The 25,709-nt window shown below is 39.2% G+C and overlaps 1 protein-coding gene across 4 annotated transcripts in view; it reads right to left on the minus strand.

Annotated features, from left to right (window-relative positions):
* Positions 1-25,709, minus strand: part of birc6 (baculoviral IAP repeat containing 6) — a 210,306-nt gene that overhangs the window by 117,487 nt on the left and 67,110 nt on the right. For 3 of the 4 annotated variants that reach the window (XM_062058986.1, XM_062058988.1, XM_062058985.1), the window contains exons 17-30: positions 25,477-25,610; positions 20,502-20,663; positions 20,303-20,434; positions 20,119-20,216; positions 19,895-20,042; positions 16,880-17,013; positions 14,703-14,849; positions 14,441-14,628; positions 6,842-7,153; positions 6,654-6,753; positions 4,129-4,343; positions 3,640-3,848; positions 388-740; positions 72-291 (exon numbers count right to left, since the gene is read on the minus strand). In XM_062058986.1, the coding sequence (XP_061914970.1) occupies positions 72-291; positions 388-740; positions 3,640-3,848; positions 4,129-4,343; positions 6,654-6,753; positions 6,842-7,153; positions 14,441-14,628; positions 14,703-14,849; positions 16,880-17,013; positions 19,895-20,042; positions 20,119-20,216; positions 20,303-20,434; positions 20,502-20,663; positions 25,477-25,610 (2,552 nt within the window). The remainder of the gene's footprint in view (positions 1-71; positions 292-387; positions 741-3,639; positions 3,849-4,128; positions 4,344-6,653; positions 6,754-6,841; positions 7,154-14,440; positions 14,629-14,702; positions 14,850-16,879; positions 17,014-19,894; positions 20,043-20,118; positions 20,217-20,302; positions 20,435-20,501; positions 20,664-25,476; positions 25,611-25,709) is intronic. The other variant, XM_062058987.1, reaches the window with a different exon arrangement.

A 25,709-nucleotide genomic window follows, 5' to 3' on the forward strand; every position in this document is an offset into this window, starting at 1 on the left:
TTGATGGTCTAAATAAACGGGATGATGACATAAAGTATCTGTACCTGTAGAGGTGAAACAAAGTGTCCTACCTGTCCTGGGGGAAGATGAGCAGTTGTTCAGAGTTGTAGAGCTCCTGCAGTACATTAGACAGGAACTGTCCCCACCAGCGTTCGCCCCCACACAGCTGCACCAACAGCAGGCCAGCATGAAGACGGATTTTTGGTGTCCCACTGAGGCAAAGGTGTTTGAAGAGTTCCTCACAAGCCTGCGCATGGAAGGTGTTCTGGAGCACCGACGGCACCGAATGGCCTGATAATGTATCCACATACGTATGGCTAAATTAGTATGCATATCAATCATGAGATTGTGGCCCTGGCATCAATAAATGTCTAATCCCCTTCTTACCATTGTTAGAGTGCAGCAGGCTAAGCAGCGTGTCCAGAAGGTAGTGGATGATGGTTCTCAGCTGCTCTGTGGAGGAGTTGTGGACCAGGTCTGGCGCTTCCTGAGACTTGGTGGTGGGGAAAGACTTTCGACTGGCACCGAGTGACACGCGCAGTCGCTGGACGGCATGATGAGCCAGGTTGAGCTGCAGCTGAAGTTGGGTGCAATCTTGGTAGGCTGAAAAAACACGTTGGTCCTCCTCTACCACCTTGTCTGGTTTGCGTAAGAAGTACTGGGCGTTGTTGGCGCTATTGAGAGGTGGCAGGTCGATATTCTGCAGGAGTGTCTCCAAGCGATGACAAGCCAGATTGTACCTGTATAACAAGAAGACAAAAAACTTGGACAACTGTACACAAATGACTGGGGTGTAACGGTATTGTTAATATCGCAATATTTTGGTTTCAAATGCTAGTAATAATGCCATGGTATGTGACGGTATCAAACGAGAACTTGAAGTGCTCATCATCAAAGTAGTGTTTTTCTGGCGCAATTAAATAGGAACGTGTCTAAATCTCCCGTGACGAGCAGAGTGGAGAACCTCCTGTGAAGTTTAAATAAGAAGTATGGACACATTTTGGTTTTACGATGAACACAAAAACAACAGAGGATATTGGAGTCTCTTGTTGGTCTGATGAATAAGTAGAAAAGCAGTGAGTTCATTTTTGAGTAACTTCTCATGTGGGACAGCAGACATGCAATAAAACACTGCACATCTACAACAAGGAATATAAATAAATTGAGAAGCCACTTGAGGAACCATCACCAGGAAAATATCCTTGATGTGAAGCCAAGATGCCAATGAGGCCAAACATCAATTTGTGAGGTATTTACATTAAATAAAAGTTAAATTGTCAGTTAACCTCCCGAGAATCAGCAATCTAATACAAAATGTCCACTGCATAGGACAATGCTTCTCAGGAAGTTAAAAGTTTAAAAACACTAAACTGTACATTGTTTTACACTTGTTAAACTGGATGTTTACATTGTCAGCTTAAATACACTCAACTAATGTTACTTAAAACACTTTGTTTCAGAACTATTCTCTGCATGTAAAAATTCCTGTTTGCAATAATACATATGATTTGAGCATTATGTTTGTCTGCAATTACAGTAAGTGTGTTTATCCTTAACATTCTTGCCATTTTTTTTATTTTTTTTTACACACAATGTCATTTTTACCAAGCTTTTTTGTTGTTAACAATACCACAACAATATCGTACTATGGCCTTAATGCCATGACAATATTATACCGTGGGATCTTGATATGGTTACATCCCTACAAATAACTATATCATAAATGTTTATAATTTTAAACATATTATAATTATATGGTGGCTCTCTGCGCAACCATACATTTAAATTGTATTATATTTTATATATGACTCCTAGGGCCTGATTTATTAAAGTTTTGCGTGTACTAAAACACATGCAAACTTGATAACACATGCAAAGCTGATCTACTAAACGTGTGCTAAGTAAATTGTGTCTGTTAATTGAGCAGAATAAGACGTGCAATCCATTTTGCGTCTCTGTCTTCATTATTATGCCAAATATATGCTGGTCATCCAAACGGCAACAATACTGGGAAGAGGAAATGCAAATATTATTTAACACACTCATCACTGTTTTAGACTAGTTGGTGTTTTATTTAGCAAGTGTCATAGGGGCGTGCAAACTGACAGATCCACACACAAAATCAGTGCTTACGGTGCACAGACAGACGATGGAAAGACGAGAATCCTGCGTCCTACGTGTGTGTGTGTGTCAACATTCTGAAATAAAAATATAGGACAAATCGTCTATTCAACAATTTCATTTTACAATTTTTGATGCGTTTTTGTGTTTGTTGGCGCTTTATTTAATGTTCGTTTTTTTTAGGAAATATATTAATATACCTCTTAAATGAAAATACGTCTTTTAATATGCATTTTCTTGCGTTTTAGTCATACTAGACGCACAAATGCGCTGGTGATGGGATCTACAGCCTTGCACACTTGCAATGTGAAAGTGAAAGAAAAGTGTCAGAAAGTGTCGGTGTGCACATGTTTCTGTTGTCTAGATCGCTAATCAGAAAAGGTGTTACAGATTATAGATGTCTGCTGCTGGTTCAACACATCGCACACAGGGAGCATGATAACATGAATGTGATGAAAATGATCATCTCTGTGTTAAAAGCCCTGCACGCAAAATCCTCATTAAAATAAGGCCGCCTGCACTACTTTTCAATTGCAAACGCATTGTTAGTCGATCACACGCAACACACCCACTCATAGTACGCACTATTTTATTTTTTGCATAAACTGTGTATCGCATGGTATTTGGATCTTAGTAAATCAAGCCCTTAATGAGCTTTGTAGAGGTGTCCCAGTCCGATATCAGCACACAAGTATTGGATTACATGTAAGTGTTCCAATACAGTCCTGCTCAAACAACCACCAGGTACCATCTGTGAGCAGATAATACTATATAATCTCTTTCTCTTTCAGACTTAACAGGTCGGTAGTGCATTCTTCACACATTCTTTACTCACGCTTTAAGTGATATATGCAAATAACAAGGGTCACTTATTACTGTCTCTTAAACACTTAGACGCACGAAGCACGTGTCCCAGAAAAGAAAGTGTGTGAAAAAACACAAAAGAAAAGCAGTACCAGGGCAGCAATTAACAATTTGCATTCATGTTGTTATGATAGAATAGATATTCAATGATAGCTAAGGTTTAGTAGCCAAACTTTGCCAAATCGTTATTAGCTGTAGATTAAGATTAAAGTACCAATGATTGTCACACACACACTAGATGTGGTGTCCTCTGTATTTGACCCATCCCCTTGGGGAGCAGTGGGCAGCAGCGGCGCCGCGCCCGGGAATCATTTTGGTGATTTAACCCCCAACTCCAACCCTTGATGCTGAGTGCCAAGCTGTGTGTAGTTTTAGTCATTACATGCCAAAAGTGGGCGGGATATAATGCTGACAACACTTTGGAAAGTTAGCACACTGTACGCAGCTGCATAAACGTTGCAAACTGACCTCATAAGAAGTGAAACAAGCAGTTTCACAATTCGTAAGTTTATACAAACTATGAGATCGTCACTTTTCACAAGAGTGTTTGTAGTTCAAGTCTTGTCCATAAGGACAAATCATCCACCCGTGTTTTAGTTTGAATTGAAAAAGCATAACATGAACAAGCTCATTATAATGTACTTTCTGTCATACCTGCACTGGATGTCTTCCTGTAATGCAATCATCATGGTCAAGTGCTGATCCACATCGGGCTGACGAGCAGATTCATGATCTCCCCGTATGAGATCGTGAATCAATTTAAGCTCATTCTCCCAGGGTAGAATATAGGTATGGCCGTAGTAAAAGCCCAATGGAACCTTTGCCCGGGCATTTGTACTACCATAGCGTCCAATCACAGTGATCTACAGAAAAGTCAAATAAAGAAATATTTTACTACCCCACCAAAACATAATTATTGCTGGCTGTGATCACACGTGCATCTCCTTAATGACAATGGCATATACAATGTTGAAATTTTAGAGTTTTTGACATTCTTTAACCTGCTAAGAACTTTCTAGCAAGTACTGTTAAAGTCCCCTGAACAACAGTTTGTGTACTAATATGCCAGCAAAATGCACATGATAAATACATACGTTCAAATACATACAGTATGTTCAACTTAGTATGTTTATTAGGGCAGACCTTCATGAACCTGCAGGTGGGCGGAGGCAGCAGGTCATGCAGAATGAGCGAGTGGGTGCTGATGTCAGTGGCCACCACCAGTCTGCGTCCATCCACCTCCTCATCCAGCGTCCAAATATCTATAGACAGAGAGGCCAGGTCGCTGCAGGTCGGGATCAGCGCATCAGTCAGCAGGACGGGTCGGCCAAAGTCCAACGTCACAAAGCGACGAGCTCCTGGGAGGAAATTTAACCATTACGACCAAGGAAACCTTCATTGGCTTTACACAGTTTATTGACTACATATTGCAGATTAATAGCACATTTAGGGATGGGAATCGAAAACTGGTTCTTGTTCAGAACTGGTTCCCAGTGTATCAATTCCTTGGAATCGCTTGCCATTCATTCAAACGTTTCTTTTATCGATCCTTCCGGGTGGGGATGACGTGGCGTAGTGACATCAGTTTACAAAATGGCAGAGCCCGAGTGCAACAAACGCTCTTCAGTTGACTACATTTTACAAGAAAAGATTACAACAGTGCTACTTGTAATAATTATAAGGCTGAGTTCATCAAGAGGAGGAAATGTGAGCAATATGCTGAAACATTTCAACACACAGCATGCAATAATTACAAATGAAAGTCGCGTTTTGAACCGCTCCGATCTCATCCCAGCACAGTAATGCGAGCATGTCATCTGAATACAACAGGTACTAACTAACGCCTTCCATCATGTTAGCGCTATTTGTTAAACTGAAACAAATGCCTTCTCATTAAGATGAGCGTGACGGGAAAAAGATTCTGACTGGCTCCGAGGCAGGCAACCCTAGTTCACGTCTGCCACTAGACAAATGTCACCGAGCAGTGAATCAGTTTGTGGTCAAAAGTTTTCATTTTTGGTAGGTGAATGTTCAATTGTAGTCAGAGAAAAGTTGCATGTTTTCCTGCAACCAGATTTTCTCAGTCATTATATTATACAGGTGAAACTCATAAAATTTGAATATGGTGCAAAAATCCATTCATGTCAGCAGTTTAACTTCAAATGTGAAAGTAATATGTGATGTTAGCTCATTACATGCAAAGTGAGATATGTCAAGCCTTTATTTGTTATAATTTTGATCATCGTGGCTTACAGTTTTTGAAACTTTACATTTTCTGAGATTTTCAATTCTAGGTTTTTATAAACTGTAAGCCATAATCATCCATAATAAAAAAAACAATACAGGCTTGACATATCTCACCTTGCATGAAATAGGTTAATATCACTTGTTACATACTTGTGTAATTTGCACATTATTAAATTCTGCAGAAGAATATTACTTTCTTTTCTTTATTTACAAAAAAGTTTTTTTTTTCTTCCTTTTTTACTACGTATTTGCCTTTTTAGACCTCACTGTAGGCTTTGTAAGGTCATGTTACCTCTAAACTAAAATAAATTGATGCTAATCCACCCTTTTTTCTATTTTTTCCCACCAAATAAGAATCTATAAGAGAACTGTTGAGGAACCGAATTGTTAAGCAGAATTGAAAGTGCAATCCGAACTGGAAAAATCTTAAATTCCCATCCCTACGCACATTAATGACACATTTTATAATAATTTAATCAATTCATTGTAATTTAATAATGCTTTTCATTCAAGTAGAAACATAACAAAGTAACGTTTCATTTGATTTTGACAACCAAAGCAAAGCTATGTTACATTATGTCAAGAACATGTCTGATTATACAGTGACCAGTAATATTACAATGGTACCTTTGTTTTTATACACCCCACTTTTTATAGGATTCCGTTTTTAATATAACGTTCACCTCAGTTTTGATATACCGTCATAATTATCGAAGGAGCAAACATTGCCCGCGTATCATTGAAGGGATAGAGTGTCCAAACAAATAATTCTCCCATCTGTAACTCAGCCTTTCATATTTCCCTTGGTGTGCAGAGTTGGACTGGACGTTTTACCTCCGCAGCGGTGCACTGTGACGCGCTCTGTACGCATACCTCCGCCAAAGAGGTTATGTTTTCGCCAGGGTTTGTTTGTCTGAATGTTAGCAACATAACTCAAAATGTTATGGGTGGACTTTGATCAAATGTTAAGGAAATGTTTACAAAAAAACAATTCCTCTCTTATCTACTCAGATCACACTTCTACGGCATGCTTCCTCCTTTTCGCCCCTTTATGGCATTCCACCTTCCGTTTAGGCCCTGCGCAGATGATTATGGGAGATGTGGTTTATTTTTAGACCAGCCTATGCAAAAGCGCCAGAAAAAACTACACTCACTAAGTTTTCGTTTCATACCGTCAGACATCACAGCATTATTGTGATGATTTTGAAACCGCAATACAGCGGTATCCACAATACCATTACACCCCTGCAAGATAACATATTGCAAGAATCAGTTTAAATCGAGAATGGTGTTGAATCAAGAATTGTCGCCCCCAAAACCGGAATCGAATCGTGAGTTGTTGTAAGTCATACTGTACCTACTGTATAACTTTTTATGTGACTTTTACACTGAAATACTGAAGATACGACCAAATGACTTACCAGAATGCATCCGCTCGATGATGATAGACTGATGTGGGGGAGGTTGCAGGAAGTGCGATGCCTGAGAAATGGCTAAAGCCAGACCGCTGCCCATAGGGCTCTGGGGGAAAAAGTCAACATGAATCCTGCTCACATAAATGCTTGCTTAGTATTCAAAATGGCTATACGTCCATTATGTGCTCACTAACCGGTTTGGCTTTTTGGGAATTTTTGTGCGCTGCCAGGTTAACAGGTCCAGGGTCCATCATGGAGCCAGGGAAGAGGTGAGCCAGCTCAGCACTGAAGGCTGCGGATACAGCTTCATTTGGCGGCGTAAGAGGCGGGGTCATGAAGAGGGGCGTAGTTTTAGGTGTTGGAGGGATGACGTCAGAAGGATGGATGAAGAAACCCGGTGCAGAGGACGGGTTGGAAGGCACTGAGTTGTGGATGGGTCCCACGCCAGAGGTGGCAGCAGCAGCTGCAGATGTGGTCTGATGCAGCTTGGCTTCCAGCTTTGCCTTCTGCTTGCAGTTAAGACACAAAAGACATTTCCTAACACTTAAACATAATAGTTGCATGTAATCCAAACAAGTCGTACATAAGGAATGATGCATTTGTTTATCAGTTGGGAAATATTGACGTCTATTCAAGAAAGACTCTCAGCATTACGACAGGAAGTGTAACTGCTCATCTCCAACCAGACGTCTGCTCTGATAGCTGACTGTCTCCAAATGGCTGCGCGACTATATGGTCGTGATCGCGATTCATTTTGAGTTTGATTACGCTGATCAGCTGTTAGCTGATCAAACATGGCGGAAAAGTCTGTTAGAAGTTAAAGCAGTAGTAAACAGTAGGGAAGCAACGATGCTTTGTATAATTTTCTTGTTTTTGTTTGTGGATAACAAAAACATGTTGTTCCTGACATAACCATTAAACTTGTTTTATGTGTTGGTATACATTATTTTACAGTACCTCAAATTCAAACTGCACAAAATGTTGAGTTTTAAAAACTCCACAATGTGGGCCACCGCCACTCATCTTTCCAAGTAATAAAGAATACAAATATCAATTTACCGTTTGAATGGCTAAAAGTATTCACTACACCAATTATACTTTGTTTACTGCAGGATGTTTGTGATGACTAGCAAAAAAACTAAATAACCTTGAGACAGAAATAAAAAGAAGCAAAACCGTGGATCTGAAACCAGGTACGGACCGTAGAGTGGGTTACCTGTACCGTTGCACATCTAGTAAACAATCACATTTATGAACAAAATCACAGTTGTCGGCTATTAGCATATATTACTTCAATCAAACATGGTGGAAATGTCTGTTACAAGATACTGCAGTAGTAAACAGTAGGGATGCGGTAATCAGTAGGGATGTCCGATAATGTCTTTTTGCCGATATCCGATATTCCGATATTGTCCAACTCTTTAATTACCGATACCGATATCAACCGATACCGATATCAACCGATATATGCAGTCGTGGAATTAACACATTATTATGCCTAATTTGGACAACCACGTATGGTGAAGATAAGGTACTTTTTAAAAAAATTAGTAAAATAAGATAAATTAACAACATTTTCTTGAATAAAAAAGGAAGTACAACAATATAAAAACAGTTACATAGAAACTAGTAATGAATGAAAATTAGTCAAATTAACTGTTAAAGGTTAGTACTATTAGTGGACCAGCAGCACGCACAATCATGTGTGCTTACGGACTGTATCCCTTGCAGACTGTATTGATATATATTGATATATAATGTAGAATCCAGAATATTAATAACAGAAAGAAACAACCCTTTTGTGTGAATGAGTGTAAATGGGGGAGGGAGGTTTTTTGGGTTGGTGCACTAATTGTAAGTGTATCTTGTGTTTTTTATGTTGATTTAATTTAAAAAAAACACACAAAAAAACAAAAAAACGATACCGATAATAAAAAAAACGATACCGATAATTTCCGATATTACATTTTAACGCATATATTGGCCGATAATATCGGCATGCCGATATTATCGGACATCTATAGTAATCAGTATAATCCTGCACGGGAAAACCCACTTTTAATTTTAATAAAAAGTGTGAGATCAATCGAGATCGGATGATATGAAAAAATTAATCGTGATAAAAAAAATTTGCCATATCGCCCAGCCTTACCACAAAGAAACTAGAAATACATGACCGTAGACAGACACACAGTATTACACCAGGCATCGGCCAAATGTTTATGTGACACAGCCTCTTACATGCTCTCAAAAATTGTGGTACGTAATGTATTAACAGCTACTTTAAATGATGTATTCTAAGGGAACGTTGAAGGGAACGTTGAACTCTGCGCACGGCAAATCTATGCCACGCACAAAATCAAATTAAAAAATAAACGCATAACAATTTTCGACACACGGACACGACAGAGAAAACAGTTTTCGTCATCATTGTTCAGAATTTGTTGAAAGGGCTAGTTCAGGGGTCACCAACGCGGTGCCCGCGGGCACCAGGTAGCCCGTAAGGACCAGATGAGTAGCCCGCTGGCCTGTTCTAAAAATAGCTCAAATAGCAGCACTTACCAGTGAGCTGCCTCCATTTTTTAAATTTTATTTATTTACTAGCAATCTGGTCTCGCTTTGCCCGACATTTTTAATTCTAAGAGAGATAAAACTCAAATAGAATTTGAAAATCCAAGAAAATATTTTAAAGACTTGGTCTTCACTTGTTTAAATAAATTCATTAATTTTTTTACTTTGCTTCTTATAACTTTCAGAAAGACAAATTTAGAGAAAAAATACAACCTTAAAAATGATTTTAGGATTTTTAAACACATATACCTTTTTGCCTTTTAAATTCCTTCCTCTTCTTTCCTGACAATTTAAATCAATGTTCAAGTAAATGTATTTTTTTTATTGTAAAGAATAATAAATAAATTGTAATTTAATTCTTCATTTTAGCTTCTGTTTTTTCGACGAAGAATGTTTGTGAAATATTTCTTCAAACTTATTATGATTAAAATTCAAAAAAATTATTCTGGCAAATCTAGAAAATCTGTAGAATCAAATTTAAATCTTATTTCAAAGTCTTTTGAATTTATTTTAAAATTTTTGTTCTGGAAAATCTAGAAGAAATAATGATTTGTCTTTGTTAGAAATATAGCTTGGTCCAATTTGTTATATATTCTAACAAAGTGTAGATTGGATGTTAACCTATTTGAAACATGTCATCAAAATTCTAAAATTAATCTTAATCAGGAAAAATTACTAATGATGTTCCATAAATTATTTTTTTAAGTTTTTGTCTTCTTTTTTTCGGTTGAATTTAGAATTTTAAAGATTCGAAATTGAAGATAAACTATGTTTCAAAATTTAATTGTAATTTTTTTCGTGTTTTCTCCTCTTTTAAACCGTTCAATTAAGTGTAAATATCATTAATTATTAATAATAACAGAGTTAAAGGTAAATTGAGCAAATTGGCTATTTCTGGCAATTTATTTAAGTGTGTATCAAAATGGTAGCCCTTCGCATTAATCAGTACCCAAGAAGTAGCTCTTGGTTTCAAAAAGGTTGGTGACCCCTGGGCTAGTTGGTACAATCCCTGGGAACTCTGCGTGGCAGGGGCGTCCTCCTCCCTGAGCCAGGCTTGCACCTGTTCAAATATTGTAACGTCTGTCGAGACACTTTGAGGACATGAATTCCATCCATCACTTTACTGAGCAAAACTCTTTGTCGGCCATAAACACATCACCAAAACATTAGTAAAAAAAAATTATATCTACCAAAACTGGTCATTTTCTGCAGTACAAACCACACCAAAAGCAACTTTGTTATATCAACAGCAGCCGCTCGCTCTTTCTCACTTGCGCCAACACATGCACATATGGCACTTAGCCAGTGATACGTTTACAGCCACACAAAAAGTCGGACAACTCCAACACCACACATAAAGTGTCATTCCAGGTCGTTACACTATGATTTACCAATCAAATGTGTGCTTATTTTAGTGTCATTTATTAGGAATCTTAATTTATGAATATTAATCATGAAATGCTGTTAGTATATTAAATAAATACTAATAAAAATATATTTTTTACAAACGAAGTTGCAGGAATGTACACATGATCCCCTGCTTACATCTCATTGTGCAACATGTGAATGTTTAAATGGGAACTAAATGCAATGTCTGAAAGGGGTACAAATTATTTCCAAAGCAGGACCTCTACCCAGACAAACAATACAAGTACACAGTTCATGAAAAACAGTATTTTTTGTTATTGTCATTGTAAGTGGGCCTAAACACTTATTAGAAAATCATCTAATGGAAATGACTGCTACCATTTGATTATAATAATAAGAGAATGTTGTCTGTCTATCTCTGTTGGCCCTGCGATGAGGTGGAGACTTGTCCAGGGTGTACCCCGCCTTCCGCCCGAATGCAGCTGAGATAGGCTCTAGCACCCCCCATGACCACGAAAGGGACAAGCGGTAGAAAATGGATGGATGGATTGTGATTGAACTTGTTATTTAGTCAGGTTTGGGACAGGTGTGCTGCTGGCGTAGCCACAGTGTGCACATCTGATGTTGCTCACATGGGCTCCACTGAATGCTCAGGGAGTTTTTGCGTTTGCTCACACACATGAAAAATTAAAGGGAACATTGGATGCGATTAGGTGTCGGGGGGCTTAAGAGGCAGGCATTTTCAATATGTGTCTTTAATCATGCCTAAATAATGCACACACCTCTAGCTGGGTGGCAGCAGTGCTCAGACCAATCAACAAGCTGCCTGTTCAAGCCAGTAGAAACCCTGAAAACACTGGTGCACAGGGTTGCCCAGATTAATAACTTAACAAGTTTTCAATAGTATTTCAATGCAGGGGTTTTTCTTCCCCCAGGGGGGCAGGACACACATTTATTTGTATTATTATTGTGGCAGTAGTTTGCAATTGTTTCTAAGTGAAAGAAAAAAGGCTGCATGACACTTCATAATGATACCTTTTGCAAACAGACAAACAAAAAAGCTGTTTGTTCTACAATAATTATGTGTAGTTTATGACATATTGGAACATTCCATACAGTTATAGGGTTTGGTTTATGTAAAGATAATTAGGTGAGTATGTGTAAAAAAAAAAGACACGCACGTAATGGCAAATTGACAGATGAGAAAGTCTGGTACTTGTTACCGTGCTTTCAGTCAATTCATCCTGTACAACATGGTGTACAATATGAAATACACACCCTCTTGTGGCCTGACTTGTCAAGGAATGACCAATACTCAGAACAATAGGAGCGTCCAAGGAAGAATTACAATTTTAAATTCACACCAGTTGGGCCAGTCTTTCGGAGAGCTTTTTTAACTATAGATTAATGTTCAAACATCACTTCAAATAATTGTACAATAGTTTAGATGTGTCAGCACTTTTTATTTTTGACAGAAGAAAATGGGTCAGAAACAACCCAGAAACCATCAAGACTCAATTTTGCCATGAAGTGGAAACTACTCCAACACCAGTGAAGACATTTTTATATCATCGTGGACTGGGAGGACACCAACCAGAAAAACACCTTCAAGACTTGACTGAAATTAGCATCTGAGCACGACGGCCGGATTATACAGTATATGATATGCTATTGTTGATCTTCTGCCGGAAGGTATCTCCAAAAGACATAAAGCTCATATATTCGTTCATTAATTTGTATTTATTGAGGTCATTCTCTGGTTGGTTTTCCACTCTGTTTACTAGGAATGGGGGATATGGCCTAAAATCTATATTGCGATATATATCGCAGCCTCCTGCGATAACGATGTATATCGCAATATATTACTTGCAGGGTTTCCCGCAGCGCTTTGTTGTTAAGGCGGCCGCCTTAACAACAAAGAGCCACCGCCTAAACTAAATTCTTAACAAGCTGCTCAGCTTAGTTCCGCCTCTGCCTCTGTCAGTAAGTCTCTGCAGCACCCAGCATTGTCCCACCCACAGAACCATCTGATTGGTTACACGCAGAGCGGTAACAGCCAATCAGCAGTGCGTTTTCAGAGCGCATGTAACAGCCAATCAGCAGTGCGTATTCAGAGCGCATGGAGTCAGTGCTCCTGTGGTGTGGTGAGCAGAAAGGTGTTTAGCTAGACTGACCATACGTCCTCTTTTCCCCGGACTGTTCTCTTTTGCGGGGCTGTCCGGGGGGGGGTTTCTTAGATGCCTCAAAATGTCCGGCATTTTGAGTTAGGGCTGCATGTATTTTCAATGTTCGTTCAGGGTTAAGAACGGATTGAAAACAAAACAAATTGTGGAGGTGAGCGCACGCAGCAGCATTCGAGAGGGAGGGGCAGAGACAGAGAGCGAGAGAGTCGAGAGACAGACGGGACACAAGAGAGAGATGCCGAAACGTAAATGCAACTTCACGGATGATTTGCGGAAAAGATATCCGTGTTTTCGTCCTGGCCATGACACATGGGAAGCAGAATGCACTGTGTGCAAAGCACAAACGTATATATCTGTGGCAAATAAAGATCTGCAAGCCCATATCGACACTACAAAGCACGAAACAGCTGTGCAGGGCGAGAGCTCGTCTGCTGTTTTTTGTTTAAATTTAATTAACCTGTTTTGAGGCATTATTTGTTTACATTATATACAAGAGGTTATTTTAAATTCTTCTACATCTGCACTTTTTCCAAAACTGTGAATGTTACAGAATGTAAGTGTGACTAATTTTGTTATACTGTCAACCAGTGTTGGCGTTACCGCACTTTGTGTGTCTTTTTAAGCATTGAAATTAGAAAGGACGCAGATTTTTTTTTTTTTTTTAACTACCGCCTACACAACCAAAAATTGTAGGTGTTTTCACGCGACGAAGCCGGCCTACTTCACCACAGTCTGTAGTCTATTGCCCCCCCCAGGCTGTGTTGGCAGTGATGAGGTGGAGACGTGATGGTGATGGCGACACCCACCCACCCTGTCCGTCCGCCTGTCCCCTGGAGAGACACCACCTTAACTGACAAATTTTCAGGGGGAAACACTGACTTGGTATATAAATGATAATAAAATCATTTCATAAATCGGCTATAAAAGTTTCTAATTTAGTTGCTGACGTATGTAGTCAAATATAGCATCATTCGCGCTGTATTATTTTTTCACAACAAGTATTAATCTAATTTTTAATTTACTGTTCATATCTGGTTACTTTCTGTTGTACATGGTTCTATTTACACTTATGTTTAAATGTAATAAAGACTTATTCTTCTGCTTGGATATATCACATTAGTTTTGGGTCATGCTACAAACTTAGGTATTGATCAAATGTCAATTAGTTCCAGGGGTCATATTATTGGTCATATTGATAATTCACATTTTGAAGATCATTGAATGATGCCATATTTGATCACAGTTATACTCAGATAAAAACACAGGATGGCGGTCTAACAATATAAATTAAATATTTAAATTATTTTCTACTATTGGCTCTCATTTACATCCTTTGATTTTTTTCCCTTAAAGTCGTTTACATCGTGCAACCCTACCGTTCACCCTTGCTCAGAAACACAAAATAATGAGACTGACTGTGAATGGAGCTTGTTGTTGCAACTCCTTATAGAAAGTGGCAGAATGTTTAGTAACCCTGCAGCTTAACATACCTCATTCAAATGTGCAATCATGAAGGTTGAATTAATGACTCCCAATTACTTGCATTTGCAAAAGAGCTGTGTTTATAGAAGATATGTTCTGTATTTTTTCCCTTGGACAGTGGAAAAAGAAGGAATTATGGCTGTGTCCATCTGTTCGTGTTATTTGTTTATTCCTTGTGGTTTTCCTCACCTGTTGCTGCAGCTTAAGCAGCTGTTGCTGCTTCTCCTGGAGGACCTGCAACTGTTGTTCTGCTGACACCATAGCGTGGGACAGAGATTGCAGTGCCACTTGGGCTGCAGAACTGAGAGCTGTTGACGCTTCGCCAACCGCTCCCGTTGACAGGGCGCCGACCGCTGGGGGTACACCGAAGGTACTCACTGGGGGTTGAAGAATGGAAGTTTAGAGCCGGCAGCTTGTACGGCTGCAGCACGATGACGACAATCATGCTTACCAGTGAACATGCTTGCATCGTCGCGCTCCACTCGTGTGCCATCACTAGTGGAGATACAAGTAAAGTGCAAAGGCTCCACCTCCAAGAGTCCCGTTAATGCTGTAAAGCTTCCCTCTGCTGCCGCACAGCTGCTTACTTTACCATTCCCTGCAGAAATAACACAGTTGTACGCAAAAAAACACCTCAGAGAATGTTGTAATGATCTTTAAAAATAATTAAAGAGTTCTATACTGCCTAAACCGTCTTAGCATACATAGTTAAGCTGTGCAGTGGAACCAGCTTAAGTCGCTCCTGTTTATGTAGACAACCCGTCTATGTGGACCACTCCTAGTTGAGGTTGACATACTGTACATGGTGGACCATTTTTGTTGGGTCATTTCTAGGTTCACATGTTTTTTTTTTAGCAGAGCGGAACAATTTTGAGAAAAAAAACAAAAACTGATGACGATTTTTCCCTCCAAAATTGCGATTGCCATTCCATTTGCTATTTTTATATTTTAAAGTTACAGTACCAATGGTTGTCACACACAAACTAAGTGTGGTGAAATTTGTCCTCTGCATTTGACCCATCCCCTTGTTCACCCCCTGGGAGGTGAGAGGAGCAGTGGGCAGCAGCGGTGGCCGCGCCCGGGAATACTTTTTGGTGATTTAACCCCCAATTCCAACCCTTGATGCTGAGTGCCAAGCAGGGAGGTAATGGGTCCCATTTTTATAGTCTTTGGTATGACTCGGCCGGGGTTTGAACTCACAACCTACCGATCTCAGGGCGGACACTCTAACCACTAGGCCACTGAGTAGGCCTAAAAATGCATAAAACTGCGAAACTAATAAGTGAAAGACGACATGTTACTTTTAGACTGTCAATCAACATGTTCTTGTCTCAAGGTGCCACACATTAGAACAACATGTGATAATCTTCTTGAAAAAATATTTGGACTTAGAGCTTTTGTCTACATCATGCCCTTTAACTGAAGGAATAATCGATAAAAACTAAACAGTGATTATAATGTAATGTAATTATAATATATATTAATAATGTAAGTAACCATTTAAACGGATATACAATTATTTGTCATTACTGCACAATTCTTTATCATTGTACTGTAACTGGAATGTAAATAACTTTGTTATCTTAAATAAATAAACAAAAAATAAAATAGACTCTTTTCTACAAGCAACAATTTTACGTCATGTGATATTCAACATCTTCAAGTGCATTTATTTTTCGAGTTGGAAAAATGAGGTCGGAAGTCGTCTTTTTGTTTATTGCTGTCACGGTGACATATTTGCTCGTTAGTCCGTATTGATGGGCTCTTATCGTCCATCCGATTTGAAGCTAAAATATTCCCACATTGTCACATTTGGCTTTGTAATCTTATGTTTTTCCTCCTAATTTGTGTTACTTTGCGGCACTTCTGGCGAGTCGAGAGGCTCTACTGTGAGTGTTGGCTACGGCGCCCAGTTTTAGTCTCCACCGAGACAAAATGACTGAAAAGAGAGGCCACTCTGTTCAGGTAACTCCACAGTTAAATAAACGCCGTCAGGTGCTGAGAGCAATGCATAAAGCAAGGAGTCTTTCTTCCTGCTCAATACAAAAGACGAACAAGCGCGACGTTCAACAATTTTGATTAGCGAACATGTCTGTCACTCAAATGCCGGTCAACTGAGGAAAAAAAAAAAACTCAGCCTCTTGCGGTTATTTACACCTAATTAAAATCTTGATGTCGATTCGATTTGGATTAATCGTGCAGCCCTATTTTGTAGTAATGTTAACTTCATCATTATCACAAAGCAGCAACATAAATACTGGCTAATTACACAATAATAATTGCACACACAAACTTATTGTTCAGTGCAAACAAAGTATGCTTCATAATAAAAGCATGGCAGTATTTCCCTGGATTCTACCACGCAACGAACAAAACCCATCCACACGTGATGTCATGAAGGGTATGTGTGTCTTTTTCTTTGAGCTTGGGCATAGGTCAAGTCACATAGTGAAGCATACAGCTGCAAGTGCATTATTACCAATAGCATTCTTACTCCAGAGACAGCAAAAACATATAATTATTCTTAGTTTGACAAACAGGTGCTCCACACACCTTCAGCAAGTGGAAGTACAAAGAGGAGTTCAATTGTTAGTTTTCACTTCCCTTACTGCATATGACTGGCTTTACCTGAGAGAATGTCAGACAGGTCAATCTCATCCGACTGGACCCCAATGCTGCTGTTGAAAGCATTCTTACAAGAGGAACCGCTCACCTCCAGGTCAAAGAGCACCGGATCAAAAGGGGAGCTGTACAGTCCATACCTGTAAGGGAAGTAAAAGGGAGTAAACAAGGAAGCAAAACTTCAACTCTAGAGTGAGGTGTTTTCATGACAACTAAACTGTCACCAAGCTACTCTATAGTCTATAAATCAAGTAATCTCTGGTCAGGCAGGAAAACTTTAATATTTATGTGGGGAACATTCCACCGATTCAAGGTTATTTGTGTCCTCACAAAATAAAATGTATAGATGCACAATTTGTTTTATTAATCAAAGTAACAAATTATAAATTGTAACTTCAACACTGTAAAAATAGCATTTGTTGCCTAGGCCCACTTCTTAAAATTAAACTTCAGCATGAAATATAATTATTTAAATCAGGGGCGTCCAAAGTGCAGCTCGGGGGCCACAGCTTGTTTTTTATTGGCCTGTGACACATTCTAAAGACAAAATAACAAGATTCTTGATTAGTACATTACAAAAACAAACAAAAATATGCAAATTTGGGACAAATTGCTTGTGAATGCTGAAATATGCAAGCCACGGAAATCTGAATTTAAATGCTAACATTAGCATGCTAACAGTCAGCATGTGTAAAGTACCAAGTTATATGACTCTGATATGTTTGGCGTAAAATTGTCAAAAAATAAGTTAGCACGCTAATGTTAGTATGCTAGAACGTTCACGTTAGCATATTAAGGGTTACCATATGTCAGGTACCCATTTATATGACTCTGATGTGTTGGGTGCAAAAATTGGCCTAACAGGTTAGCATGCAAATGTTAGTAATGCTGACTGAGGCTAAGCCAATCCGTGGCCACAATACTGAACAGCACGGTCTCATAGTTTTGGTCTCGTCTAGTGGCTACTACTACTGTAATATTGGTATTTCTTAGTTCATGTAGCCATTTTTATGCTTGTAAATGATTTATTTAGGGCAAATTTACGTAGAATATTCTTTGCTACCGATAACACTAGATTAAGGTATGGATGTTAAGTTCAGATAGGTCAGCATAAATAGATCGACCTATATTGTATTGGTTTTAGTATCTTTAATGTACAATACAAACTGTATCAAAGTTGCCCCCGCATCCTTCAATTTTTATTTTTGCGGCTCTCACTGGAAAAGTTTGGACATCCCTGATTTAAATCCGGCAATAAATGTTTTTATTTTACATATCGGCGGTAGTTATTCAAAACAAAAATGTCTGTCGTCTAGAAGTTTTTTGTCATCTGTGAGAGAGATGTTAAGTTTGCATTCTGCAACACATGCCACAAACAAGTATCTTGTGGTGGGGAGCTCATGAAAAACAAACAACCAATATGATAGGGCATTTGAAAACCTGACATTTGTTGGTGTATGGGGAGTTCTCGAGGCTCACGGTAGAGAATGACAAGGCGGCGGCGGGAGCAGCTAATGCTAAACAAACGCTAACTCAGCCAACACTCGTATGAGCACGATAGCCAGAAGGCCAAGTACATTTCCCAGAAAATTATGGAATTCATCGGGTCAGATGACCAGCTTTTCTAGTGGAAGACACCGGGTTTCGCACACAGCTCTCTCACTAAGAGCCCCGATATGTGCTACCTGCATGTAAATATTTTACAGACGTAGACCTGCCAGAGATCTACCATCAGTGTACTCTCACATTAAAGGTCTCCTTAAAGAAGGCGTCTCATCCTCTGTTAGTTTCACGAGTGATATATGAAAATCATGTCATTGTAGAGTGTTACAGATTGCTGGAGTGATTCAAATTTACAACTTCACAAAGCTGTTTTGTATGCGGAGGAGTTTTCTGCCATAGCTTTAGCACTAGTATTTACAAAAATGTTCCAAACATTGCATAATCCAAAAGACAGGGTGCACGGGATTCTGAGAGATCATGCTCATAACCTGGTGAAAGGTATGACAGACGCTGGATTACCACATTTGGAGTGTACGGCACACACCCTGCAGCTGCCCAGCCACGATGCAGTGATGTCGCAGCGCACAATAAATTACATTTTTGCCACAGGGAGACGCATTGTTGGGCACTTAAGGCATTCTTTCTTAGCATGTGCAAGACTTCCGGTTGAAAGCTTTTCAGTTGTCTTCTTGATTGAATAATTTCTGCATTGTGTTTACGTTTTGAATTAGTCTCTTGAAAAAGTGTGTTAAAAATGTTTTTGTCTAAACTAAGGTGATTATATGGTTTCTTGTTTCAGTTCATGTGGCCAACCAATTGCTTGGATTTTACTGACGTCACGTTCTGCACATTAAAGCTAGCTCTGTTTTCAATGGGTACCAGGCGCCATTTAGCCTTTATCGGAAAAAAAAAGCCCTATGCTTGTGTTGTTATCGGCTGTATGGATCGTTCAAATCGCGGAAAAGATAAACGTTTCGTCAGAGATCCTCGAGAGGTAATCCAAAAGGGCGAAAAAGTGCAAGATTTTACGAAAGAATGACAAAAGCATGTAGCTCACACTTCAGTACAAGGAAACAGAGTCGAAGAACGCATGAGTTTGCAGTGATCACTTTGTTAAAGGTTTGTTTGATATACTTTTAACGAGCCAATTATTACAAATTAGAATTCAAAAACTAGACAAAACATATTTATTCTTGTCTCTCGCAAGGATTAAGAACAATAGGCAAAATTGTAAAAAAAAATAATTAAAAAGTGCAGTCCCCCTCAGTGGTTTAATATGTGCATTATCAGATTTAGAGTTGAAAAAAGACAGAACTTAAGTTTATAATAAAAAAATACTGGCATTGATTTGATGTAAATGTCCCACGGCGCACAGGCAGGAGGCTTTCATTAGTTTTGATAGCAGCTGGTGAATAACTTACCTATGCCATATTTCAAGTGTTCCTGTACTCCAATACCTCCAATAGTCATGAATTTAACAGAACAAGTTAAGCATCCGTAGGAAGAGCTAAAACGCACCTGGTCTGCAGCAGTGCCTCCATTGGTGTGAGTCGATCTTGTAACTGTCTGGAGACTGCCGTGAGTAAGGAAGCGCAGGCGGTGCTGCAAGCTGCCAGGTCCTCTTCCTTAACATAGTTCAGCAACACAAAGTACCAGTAAACCGAGCCTGGAAGAAGACATTAAAAGGAGTAGTACAATTAAGACGAGGAGGTGGTGCGATGTGCTATTGCTCAGAAACGTACCCCCCGTTGCTGCAGCAGGCAAGTCACACATATTTTCCAGCAGGGCCTTCAGAAGGCTTGTGCCAAAACCGTGTTGACTCAGATCTCCTTTTCCATTGCTTCAGCAAGAAGATGAAAGTATTATTTTCCCACCAATACATACTGTAAGTAATCAGCAAAGATGAACATCAACCATGTTTCTTACCTGATGCAAAGTGCAAGAAAGCGGGAACACTTGTGAGCTATGCTCCTCCCAGCCTCAAAGAAACACACTGCAACAATCTCCATCAGCCTCACCCTGGTTTTGAGCAGCAGTCCTTCCTTTCCTTCATGTAAGCTGAAACAGAAAACAACATCACATGTAAACGACATGCACAATAATAGCGGTAAAAGCTTGGTCATACCTGCAGGGGCCATTAGAAAAAACACCTGCCAGCCAGCACAGAATGTCCAGGATGAGGCCTTGAGCGTGTTCTGAGGAGAGGCCACCCTCTATCCGTTGACACAGCGCATCCAGCAGCTTCTCGTGGAAGTCTGGGAATTGCAGCATTGCACAACGCTGCACCCTTAAACACAAATGAAAGCCAGGTTTCAAGTTGGGAAAAAAGTCCAGATCAGAGACAAAGCAAGAGGTACTCACACAAGTTATACCCCTTTAAAGGCATTTTTTAACTTTACAATTGGGATTGAACTAGGGCTACAACAACTAATCGATTAAATCGATTATAAAAATAGTTGGCGATTAATTTAGTCATCGATTCGTTGGATCTATGCTATGCGCATGCGCTCCGGCTACGTCTCATGAGGTGGCAGTAAGCCAGCCAATGATGTGTCATGTGCAGCTCACGTGACGACGCCTTCTCCTTTGCATGGAAACATTCGAAAAATGGCGGAGGAAAACAGTACCGATAGTTCAGCGGAGAAACATTTTGAGGTTAATGCTTCAATGGAGAAAAGTGTACGACCTAAGTCGTCAAAAATGTGGGAACACTTTACTTTAAAGACTTCAAAAAAGACCGTTTCCTGCAAAATGTGCAGCATGGACCTCGCATGGCACGGAAGTACAACATTGCTTCAGGAGCACCTGAAGAGGAAACATGTGGGAGCCATAGATGAAGGGAAGAACTCACGGTACGTAATTTTTTAAGTCCATACATTGATCCGTTGTGTCCGTCTTTGTGTGTTTTTAATCTTTTGTTAACGAGGAGATGTTCTTTAAGGAAGCGCAGCAGCAACTTTTGTGTATTATCTTTCAGAGTGTTATGAACGTTTTGGAGAGTGCGACGACTTTATTTTCTGTGTTGTTTTGACTCGCAACAGGAATTCACAAGTTCAGCTTTTTTGTGAGTAACGTTAACGTTATCCCTTTGTTGCAACGCAGGGCTGATAATGTGTCTCCGGCAGATTTGACTCCGTTTTGAGAGAGAAAACGCACGGTTACCAATTCCGAAATAAACGTAACGGACAGAAATATCTTAGGTTGGTTTCATAAAGGATCAATGTAGCCAGGCCCAATAAAGCTATATAAATATATTTAGATTTGAGTGACGCTTTAGTATAACTAAACGTTATGAAGGTGCTGGAATATTTCATGCTATTATTCAGAGGCAGCCTAAAATTAATCTTTTATTATTGACAACAGAAACGTGTACAATATCTGATCCAGTTCTGATCTGATGAGTTACATGTCTGTGTTATTATTGGTGTATGCTGCATCCCCAATGTCCTTTTATTTAATTTAGCTTTTTTTTAATGTGGTGGCGTATTTGCCTTTTACGTCAGAAATTATTAATTAAATCAACTAGGTATGTATTAAGTTACATGTAAATGATGCTACTATGTACGTTCATTATATGGTTTCTCTCATTTCAGAAAGAAACAACCCAGCATTAGCGACTTGATACAAAGGAAGGTGTGTACACCACAGCAAGCGGCTGCATTGACTGATAGTATCCTGAATATGTTGCTAACTGACATGAGGCCACTATCAATGGTGGAGGATGAATGTTTTAGACAAATTATTCACTTCCTCAAACCCTGGTTACACTCTTCCCTCGAGGACCCATTTTACCAAAGTGATGGAGAGGAAGTACGAGCAGACATTCCAAGCAGTGTGGACTGACATAAAAGCCACCCAGAGCTAAATTACTCTCACTACTGATGTGTGGACAAGTGTAGCCACGGAAGCCTACCTTGGCAATACATGCCATTACATTGGAGACGAATGGAACATGAAGTCAATCTGCCTTACGACCATGCCACTAGAAGAAAGACATTCAGCATCCAACATTGGTTGGAATAGGTAGTAGCCAGGTTTGAAATTCCCCCAAGCAAAATGATTGCTATTGTGCATGACAATGGTGCACTTTATAAAAAAAAAACATTTTTGCAACATTTGCCTTGTTTTATTTCGCAAGTTGAAAGAACATGGTGCCAGTATGCTGTTTTTTCCCCCCAATAAAATACTGGAAAGGATAGAAATCTAGTTTGTCTCTTTTATCAGATTATTAATCGATTAATCGAAGTAATAATCGACGGATTAATAGATTATCAAATTAGTTGTTAGTTGCAGCCCTAGATTGAACCATATAACACAGGCCTGGGCAATTATTTTGCCTCGGGGGGCCACATTTAGAGAAAAAAATGTGCCTGGGGGCCGGTATATCTATTTTTAGGAACACTAATACAAAACCTCACAATAATGTCTGATTGAATGCTAAAAACGTTATGACAGACCGCCTTAAAAAACAGAATGGAATTTTAAATTTTTTTACTAAATGAGACACCCAGAATGTACATGAAAATAAAGAATGTGGGATTTACAATATTAACTATAAAAGATAAAACACTGAATATTGACAACATATCACATGTCACACCCCCTCTTGATCGACATATTTTACAATCAAGCGAAACAATGCAACAAAAATGTAACAAACAGCGAAATATGAGCGCAAAGGGTAAAAAAACCCCACCTGATATTTTCACTAAGCTTTGTTGTAAAAATCTGCAGTGAAAACATCACTGCCGATCATAATCGCAGCTACAGTTTCCATCTTAAAGATCTAAAATAATTTTGGGGGAATGTCCGGCGGGCCGGATTGAAAAGCTTAACGGGCCTTAATTTGCCCAGGTCTGATACAACAGAATCACTATACAGTGGATTTGCAATTCTACATTCTAGAAAAGCATTGTCTTTTTTTTTTTTTTTGGGAGAAAACCGCCTACTTGTGCTTTTTTCATTGACAAAAATAGCCTTTCATTCTCATTCACCCTAAATCGGTAATAACATAAAATGTACAGCAAAATAATATAGTACAGCATACATGTATGACATCAGTGCAAGATGGGCTACGTTAGCACTAGCTTCAACAATTAACTTTCTTATAATCTTCAAAACTTTGAGCGAGGTGAACACAAGTTAATACATGATCGTAGGTCCTTACTGGAATTACAACAGATAAGCAGTAGGAGTGTTACAATAGAACATTTCTACTTGCGATGCAATACCAATGTTGGAGCCTTGACTATTGGCCGATACCAATATTGATCCAATATCAGCAAGAATCATACATACTTTTTTAATTTTGGAGTGTGGAATTTTGTAAAAGGTTTGATCTAGGCCAAGGCGATCAACCGATTTTATCGCTAAATTCATGTTTTTTGCTGCAGTCGATTTAAAAAACAAAAAATCTATGTTTTGTTCTTTAGCTCCAACAGATTTTTTCCCCAGGAGCTTCCGTAGCTTCCGCCCTCCCCCGTATTTCCTTAACGGAGCAAGACATTTGTTCTCAAGAAAAAAATAGAGTTGTTGGTGGCTAAGATTTGCGGCAAAAATGCATGAAACAAGTGACTAGCATGCCGCAAAGTTTGTTTAAAAAAGGAAGCGGCACAACAAACTTATTCCAGCATCTGAAACAGAAGCATCCAGCCCAGCGGGGAAATGCAACTCTATACGAGGGGAACAAGATCGCAACAACGAAAAACACACATCAGCTAAAAAGCAGCTTGCTGTAGTGGAATCACGTATGATAAAAAAAGACCACAACATTGGAACATGCAACACATACATTGGAAGGGCCTGCATTTAGCCACTTAATTAAACTATAGTCTTCTTGATATTTCCCCAATGACATCATCGTAAAGTTTGCATAATTTGGGCACTGACTTGTGAAATGCAATTATCTTCCAAAAGCCTAAAGGGCAGTGTCTCCAGAAAGAGCAACCGCAGCTGACGTAGACTGGATGTTTACATTCTTGTGAAAAGAGATGACAATCACAACATTGTCATCTTTGTTGACACTGGAACTAATCATTCAGAATAAGCGCTTTACTTTTAATGGATGTTTAACTCATACACCAGTGGAAAATGTTTGTGAAGTTGAACTGTGCCACCCCCTAACAGGTCGCGGCAGACAACAAGCGAATTTGCTACGCTACTCGGCTGTTCAAGACATGGGACAAGAAAAAAATGATACTAAACAAAACTGTTAAATAACTATTGTGTTGAACTGCTGGTGGTAATGTGTGTGGTCACGTGTTACTGATTTTCCGAGCTCCCATGTTTGTAAACATACCCGTTGTGCCTAAAAGATGATTGACAAAGAATGAGGAAGTGTTTCTGTGTGAGAAAAAAAAATGTGTGTGCACGAGAAATAAGATGTGTCTTTACCAGGCATTACTGTGTAGCTGCTGCTAACCGACAGTTCACCTTCTCTGTTCTGAATCAGTTGACACGATTCATAATGTGAACAATCTACCGGCCTCCAGTACACCAGCAAATAGTCAAGTGCACTTTGAGGGGACGTGTTCACATGATGTAAAGAGTCTGTAGCAGGCTCAGGTGTGCTGAGTGAGTCAATGTCCCAGCTGTTCAAGTGTCACCTGTTGCTCAGGGACTAACCTAACGTGTTCTTTTATTAGCCAGTAGCTTTGAATTGCAGTCTAACAGGTTTCTCACCACAAACCAAATGTTCAAAGTCTGTTTATAGCCATTGTTTGGACAGTTTGATCTGATGATCTGCAATGCATCGCCCCAAGGTAACCAACTATTAGTTTGAAAATATTCTTAGAGAGGTAAAAGAAAATATTTTAATTAAACATAACATATCGTTATATGTGTTCTTATTTTTGTTATACTATGTTGTGTAAAAGCTGTGAAGACAGCACATTATACACTTAAATACATCCATGACAATTTCAGCAGTGACAAAACTGACATGTGTATGAGAAAATGTGGGTAATGCTGAGTGATAGTGCGGCTTCCTAATTTACAGAAGCCTGTCATGCGGGCCGGTTGAGTGCTGACTTTGAAATCGACTGTGGTGTAGGTGGTAAATCTCCACAAAAACTGTCATTCCATACTCAAATCCATTTTACCTCTCTTTTGGAACAGACGTCTTCTTGAACTTCCTGATTGTGACGGACACTTCCTGCAGCAGATCGCAGCCATGTAGATTTTCAACTTTTTTGGATGATGCTTGGGTTTCTGCTTTAATGACAGATGCCTTTTCCTAAGCAAAAACAACAAAAAGTGGACATAATCAATGGTTATCGCCATTCATCTTCAAAAACTGTCATCCATACATTGTACACATAAAATATAGGACAGG

Source organism: Entelurus aequoreus, linkage group LG09 (assembly GCF_033978785.1).
Source record: "Entelurus aequoreus isolate RoL-2023_Sb linkage group LG09, RoL_Eaeq_v1.1, whole genome shotgun sequence".
Classification (NCBI taxonomy): Eukaryota; Metazoa; Chordata; class Actinopteri; order Syngnathiformes; family Syngnathidae; genus Entelurus; species Entelurus aequoreus.